Source organism: Rhyacophila brunnea, unplaced genomic scaffold (assembly GCF_057557595.1).
Source record: "Rhyacophila brunnea isolate RB1 unplaced genomic scaffold, BYU_Rbru_1.0 scaffold_12, whole genome shotgun sequence".
Taxonomy (NCBI): domain Eukaryota; kingdom Metazoa; phylum Arthropoda; class Insecta; order Trichoptera; family Rhyacophilidae; genus Rhyacophila; species Rhyacophila brunnea.
This window is the reverse complement of record NW_028232774.1, coordinates 24,002,154-24,009,647: the sequence shown is the minus strand read 5'-3', so window position 1 is coordinate 24,009,647 and position 7,494 is coordinate 24,002,154. Positions and strand designations below refer to the sequence as shown.

The window sequence follows — 7,494 nt, the reverse complement described above, 5'->3', positions numbered from 1 at the left end:
ATTGTCTCTGGTATAGTTTCAATATTTTAAACGTCCGTCATATCTCGACATATCGCGAGTCTTTAATTATAATTTTGATCTTAGAGGTTTTTGTAACGATAAAATGACAAATAGTTATTTTCTTTCACCAAATAAGTTAAGTTTAGATAATTTTCGAAATCCTGGACCTCTAACGACAACCACATTAACCAATATAAGTAAGATAAAGTAGAGATCTTTTTAGAGAATTGCCAGTGTATGAGTGAAAAAAAAACAAAAATCAAACCTTTTCTCAATTCTTTACAAAATCACCCAAGCAACTTTATTTTCTAAAGTCTACACTTAAAAGACTATTGACAACCTGAAATATGATTATTTTTGAATGTTTTTAATTCAATTCACATCTTATTTCAATATTTTACCACTTTTGCTTTAGGCTCTAACACGTATCTAGTGAACGCATTTAAGTTATAGTCTCATTAGATATAAGCTATTGAAAATAAGCACAAAAGCTTACATTCTATCCTTGCCTTAATATATAGCACTTTTAAAATTAAGTTAAATTTAAAAAATTGTTTTTAGAAGATGGCTAATTTTTTAATTTACTGTTTCTTTACTTCTTTACTTCCTTTTCAAACGATTAATCTCTTAATATCTAATCTGGCTACACTGCTACGAAATGTCATTGTCATAATAAATAAATACTAACCTAATACACGTGCTTTTATCATGGATTCTCCTAATACTTCTCGAGCGCCTCCCAAACGTAAATGGAAGAAAAAGAAAACCCTTTTATCAAATGCAAAGAAATACGAAAAAAAGGGATGCTGGGGAAGGGGCTCCAAGATATCTGAGGACATGTATCATTATTTCGTTGGCATATTAGAAGTGATGAAAAATGGCTTTGACGACGACGAAGAAAAGGGTAAATATTCAATAACACGACTTTAATTTAATAAATTATGTACAATACGCGCGCTATATGAAACTTGTTTCAAAATACGTTGTAAAAACATTGTACTTTCACTTTTAGGTAACTTTGTCAACAATGTTTTGGAGCGAACTATCGATGAAGAGATAACTCTTTCTTGTAACCAACTCGGCTGTAGAATTGTTGAACAACTTCTTCCTTACGCTTCCCCTGAAGCTCTCGAGCGGTTTATGACTGCTTTTTCTGACGAACTCCGCGTTTTGAGTTCTGATAACTTTTCAAGCTTCGTTCTGGAACAGCTATTGACAGTTTGTTGCAACAGAGCCACGCAACATCTTCAATCACAGCCGGTGGTAGAAGAAAAAGAAGACGACGACTCAGATCAGCCACCATTGAAAAAAGCAAAGACAGAAACGGAAGAAATTAAAAAAGAATCAGTAGCAACTTACCCGCAAGAGCATGTTGAAAAATGTCACGCGTACACTATAAAAATGTCAAAATATTTATTAAATAATTTAGAAGATTTTGTTTGGGATCCGTCCGCGAATAGAATCCTCCGCACGTCCATAAAATGTCTCGGAGGTGTTGTTTCAGCACCTTGTGAAAAACCAAAAGAAAATTTATTCGGTAATAAAAACGCCGACCAACCAAAAGTTAATAATAATAAACACAGTATGCCTCTCGTTTACCGTAACGTTCCTGATGAATTTAAGGATATTGTTAAAGAACATGCAACGCGGTTGTCATTGTGGCCCCAATTTGTCGACATGCCATACGAAACGCTCACATCTGGGTTATTACAAATTCTTATATACGCGTTAAAGAATACAAGCAAAAAACAATGCAGATCAATAAGCAAAAAACTCTTGGATGAAAGCTTTACTGTAACTAATCCTAATGAGGACACTGACGATAAAAAGGATATTAAAGATATCAATTTGGAAGATGTCGATGAAGATAGTTCAATAAAACCTTTGAATTTGCCACCCGTATTCGATTCAGTACCAGCTGTACGGTTACTGGAAGCGATAATTCAGGTTTCCAGATCAAAGATATACACACAAGTTTATGCAAAGTTGTTTATAAATAGGCTTGAAGTCTTGTCAACAATGCCGGGGTTGAATTTTACTGTGCAACGACTATTTGACAATTGTGAAATGAAAGAAGAGGTATGTAGTTTGTATTAGATTGTTTAATTTATAAAATTAAAGCTGTCAGCCATTTGTTTGAGAAAATCATGTTTTGATTGTTACGCTATCCTAGAGTCCCGCATTAGGTAACATGATTACAATATGTACAGATGACATGACATTATAGCAAAAATGTTGCTGCATATTATATGGAATTTTACGTATATTACGTCAGAGAGTTTAAAAATAAGCACTTCGGCGCTGTGGTTAAATCCAAAGAGCGCCTCAAAATATTCACTGATTCACAGTTACAATGATGGCTTCATATGCTTTGATAGCTGCTTTCTTCAGGAAATTACATATTAATGCAGTATACTGCTCTTCCCTTATTGCAGACATGACACAGGAAGTTGAAATTAGATATGACTTCACTTCTCTCTGTCTTACAAACAACCACAACAGATTTTTGATAACACAAGATATGGGAGCCTAATACACATCTTTATTGTACAGTAGAACCTCAATATAATGGACTGATGTTGGTGGGGGGGGTTTGTTATATAAAAACATAAATCCTGTTTATTCGTCTTCGGATGATATATCCAGACACACCCGTTGTAGAGTGACATCAATGTTCGATGTCGACGCGCATGCTTTCGGTAATCCTACTTTGAAAAAAGAATCAAGTTTTGTTTGCACTTTTGAAGTCTGCTGTTTTTTTATAATTAACTCGAAAATTACGAAAATGCGTTTAATATAATTGAATTTCATAAAACAGTGCTGTTTCTTCCTCGCTATCTTCACTTCCATCCTCATTTTCCAAAACAATTTCACTTTCAGTCATGATGTGATAACTCAGGGTCACCGTCACCTACTTCTAACGAACTTATTGAATGGAGTAATAAATGCATCCATTCACTTTGAGTAAACACATTAAACTGCTGCTTGCAAACGTTAGTGCTACGTTCAGTATACGAGCACAACGGCATTATGATTTGAATTCGAGTGCGAGAGGAATGACGTCGCTAACATTGTTTATACTTGGATTTCAACATGTATAGCATTAACAGGATGTGTTTAACAATTTTCACATTTGTCATAAGTCCGTTATATCGAGGTTCTACGGTACTATTGAATACAAGACCCATTCAGGATCCAATTTCCATCTAACTTTATGTAGGCTGAGGAGAGAACAAAATTTGTTTATAAGGAATCAGTTGAGTTTTGGATATCGATAGTTTGGATTCCATATGCAAAAACTCATCTATGCGGAGCTGTGTTTTTAGCTGTAGCTGTACTAACTGATACGATTATTATTTTATGTTTCCAGTTTGAACCAATGTTTGATGAGCTGGCCGACAAATTTGATAAAATACTCAAATGCAGTAATACCGGTGTGATTGTTGCTATTGTCAAAGCCTGTCACAGATTGCAATGTAAACAAGTGAAGTTTATTCAGGTAAAAAAAGAATCATTATTAATGCGTTTTTTGTGAAACTTTCAAAAACCAATTCAACTTGCAATTGCTTGGTACTGTAACGTAATCAAACTGGCAAAAAACAGTTTTGTCATCGATCATACATACCAGTGGCGAAGGCGGTAGTGATACAACACAAATAGTCCACATTAAACTTTGTCAGACATACTTATTTGTTTTCATTGAACTAAGAATACAATTCGCAAATGGTGTTAGTTAGTTTTTAAAATTCAATGAAACCCTACTTAAATCATACATAACTAGATATTTTATAGATCGAAGAATATTTTGTATCTACATATTGTGGTTTAGTTTAGGTAGGGTTTGATTGAATGTAAAATCCTAATCAACACCATCTACAATTTGTATTCCTAGTTCAATGAAAACAAATAAATATTACTGACTGAGCTTAGTGTGCACTGTTTATGCCGAATCTCCACAGCTAACCTCCACCCTTCGCCACTGCTGCGTAAATGTCATGGTTAGCTGCACCATAAATGCAAATTTATAGTGGAACAGCAGTTTTACGTGTTTGGCATTTTGCCACACATTCCTGTAAAATGTAACCCGTTTACAAGCGTCTTAATATTGGTGTTATGATAGGAAAATACATATTATTTCCATAATAATATTAATATTTTTATTGTAGGCCTTGGAGCAAGCCCTTAAATGCTCAGACTCGGAAAACCACAAACACTTTGCCGTCTTATGCGCCCGACTCCTTCCCATGGACCGAGTGGACCTGAGTAAACACAGCGAACCGTATTTCGTAAGTGTGCACGGCTCTGTCATTCTGCAGACACTGTTGGGGTTCCAGAGACCTAAGAGGGTCATTGATAGCTTCTTGGCGATGGGGACCAGGGAACTCGTGACTTTATTTTGTGATGCGAAAGGCTCTCACATTGCTGATGGATTCTTTGAAGGACAATTTGTTGGAGCTAAATCGAGGGAGGTTCTTACGAGGAAGCTGAAGGTATTTAGAATTTTTTATTGTGTTCTTATTCCATTATTTCATTTAAAATTTAAGTTTAAAACACATGAATAATCATGTAATCTGTTACATATGAAGGGTTGATGATGTGTGTGAAGATAATGAAGTACATAGTTCTTTGGATGTTGTGAGGAGAGAATTTATTTATCAATACAAGAATAAATAAATACAATGATAAAGATGACAGAGTAATGTAATCGTGGGTACGGATGTAATGACGAGATTGACTATATTAATGAACTGACTATTGATGTACCGAGCTGTTAATATAACCGAGAGACTGGACTCGAGTGGAATGACGGTTGACTGTGTCGAGTGACCGGACTCCGACCAAGTGATGGACGAGTTAAGGATCGTCCTTGCTATTTATACAAATGCAGTCCATATATTCCAAGAGACTTTGTTGCAGTTAAAAAAATCATAGTAGACACTATTGATCTAGCTGCGAAATGCTGGCAATGGCTTTCGTCACTTTGTTTTGTTTTGACAACAAAACATACGATATATTAAAGTATGTCACCCTTGTAATGTTGAGTGGTCTGATTGCTACACATATGTAATGCATATATTTCTTTGCAGGGAACATTCCAGGAGCTTGCCATATCGAAATATGGATCCAGGGCTATAGAAAAGATATTCAAGACGTCCAGTTTTGAACAGAAAGTCAAAATAATGGAAGAACTTTCAGAAAAAAGCCTCATTTTAAACTCTACAATGTTCGGTCAAGTCGTAGCTACTAAACTAAAGGTGGAGCTGTACAAGAAATCTTTTCAGAGTTGGCAGTCGTCTCTCGATAAAGAAGAGAGAACAAAGAACGTTTTCAAGGATATAATTACTAAGACTTCATGATAATAGAACACTCTTCAAGAAAGATTTTTTGTTCTGGTACTTTTGAATTTCTCTTCTAATACTGATTAGCAATGGTGAGGTGTGGAGGCCTTATTTTGTACATAATTGCAGGTTGCAAATTGCAGATGGAGCTGGTTAGTTTTTAAAATTCAATTAAACCCTGCCCAAAGCAAACCATGACAACTGGATTAAAAATATTCTTCTAATAAATTATAAAATATCTAAAATTATGTCATTAAATCATTCATAACTAGATATTTTACAGATATAAGAATATTTTTTATCTATTATGGTTTGGTTTATGCAGGGTTTGATCGAAGTTTAAAAACTATCTGCATTTGTATTAGTATAATGAAAACAAATAAGTATGTCTGAAAGTTTAGTGTGCACTATTTATGTCAGATCTTAACCTACCTCCACCCTTTCGCCACTGCTGTTTAAATGTCATTGCTAGCTGCACTGTAAAAGCTGCTTGGGACAATTTATATCTACATGTGTAATCATGTATCTAATTAACTAAGTATGCGAATCTAAATTTTTACTCCATCTGTATAGAAAAAGATTTTTTTCAACATTTTTGTAATTGATAAAATTCGTCATATGAGCGAAATACATATTATGTTAATGTAATCTTTATAATGTAACCAAGTGACGAACACACTTGTAATTTGAAATATGTTTGTGTTTTGAATGTTATGGATTTTACAAATACAAAAAGTACAAATACTTTTTTAAATAATGTTTCATTTCGCTGGTAGATAAAATATATGGTATGTACATGTAAAAAATATGAAATACTTATTATAAATAAAACAATCATTTTTTTAAAGTAGTTTGTAGTTTATTTACATAGGGGCAATATATTATATTAATTTCGATTCGTCATCATTATAATAATTTAAAATCATTGCATTTTTTTTACATCGGAAACAAATTTACATAATTTTCACATTTAGACATAACACGGCAGGGTTATTTTTAGGTCTAATTAATATTCAATTAACAATGAAAACAAATGAATTACTTTTCATTGCGTTTTATTTAGTTCATGATGTTATTATTTATGGGTACTTTCAATTACTTATTTATTTTATAGTTCACCAAGTTGTCTATCTTTAAGCACAGGTACTCCAAGAAGGTTTTTTTAAGTAAATAATTAGTACCAGGGCTTCTATGTGATTTGTGATATCTTATCTGTCGCGGACCTGCAACTGGTATTTTTAAAAAAGACATTCACTATAAGAAAGAACCATATAAATATAAGGGGCAGTAAATATAAAGATAGGTAGTTAATTTGTATTTTGTTTCGAGTTGGACTGGTATCTTTAAATATTAAAATTACTTATAAATTAACTGGGATATTATATATAAATATTTCTTCATAATTTTACGAAGACAATCTGTTCACTCTTTGGTTGTTTCATTTATTCACCTTGAACAAACCTACCAGGGATTACCGAACTAAATATGAAATTTCATCTTTACTTCGACTATGTCCGATCCTAATAAAATAATATGGGCCTCCACAGGTTGGTATTAACAGATTTTGTTTTTATGAGAAATGGATGTCGGCTACTTGCTCAACCTATTAGGTCCATACTCTGGACTCATACACAAATTGAAAGACAATATGCGTACTTATCAGACCCAGGATTCGAACCTGGGACCCACGACGCTATAGTCCGACGCTTAAGCTTCAGAACATTTAAAATAAAATATTTTATTTGAATAATACATTTTTAACAGAAAACATGGAATAAAATCTTGGAAGTATTCAGTATAACATTCTCCTTTGTGCCAATTAGGATATTCATTCCTTGTTTGAAATGATAAATTCCGTGTCCGGAAATTTGTACATAATATGCAATTCGCCGTATTACACATCACCGTGAAATGTTGTATCGGAAATAAATGGTCGTTATTAAAGACAGTTCAACCTCTGGATCGTATAGTACATACACGGTTTTTGTACAGGAAGCCAGCGACAAATAAATTTTGAAAATAGCCAATATACTGGATTATTCGTTAGATAGGTTAGGGTTAGGTTTAAATTGGAACATTATTGTCTGTACTGCTCTAAGAACAACACGTAACTTTTTCATCTAGGTGGTATAGAGATAACCATATAGTATACGGT

The 7,494-nt window shown here is 33.6% G+C and overlaps 1 protein-coding gene across 1 annotated transcript; it reads left to right on the top strand.

Annotated features, from left to right (window-relative positions):
- Positions 1–663: 663 nt before the first annotated feature.
- LOC147077953 (nucleolar protein 9) lies at positions 664–6,761 on the top strand. Its single transcript, XM_085961022.1, has 5 exons — positions 664–904; positions 1,013–2,079; positions 3,371–3,499; positions 4,167–4,490; positions 5,088–6,761. The coding sequence occupies exons 1-5, from the start codon at positions 709–711 to the stop codon at positions 5,355–5,357; spliced, it is 1,986 nt and encodes a 661-aa protein (XP_085817148.1). The 5' UTR covers positions 664–708; the 3' UTR covers positions 5,358–6,761.
- Positions 6,762–7,494: the final 733 nt, after the last annotated feature.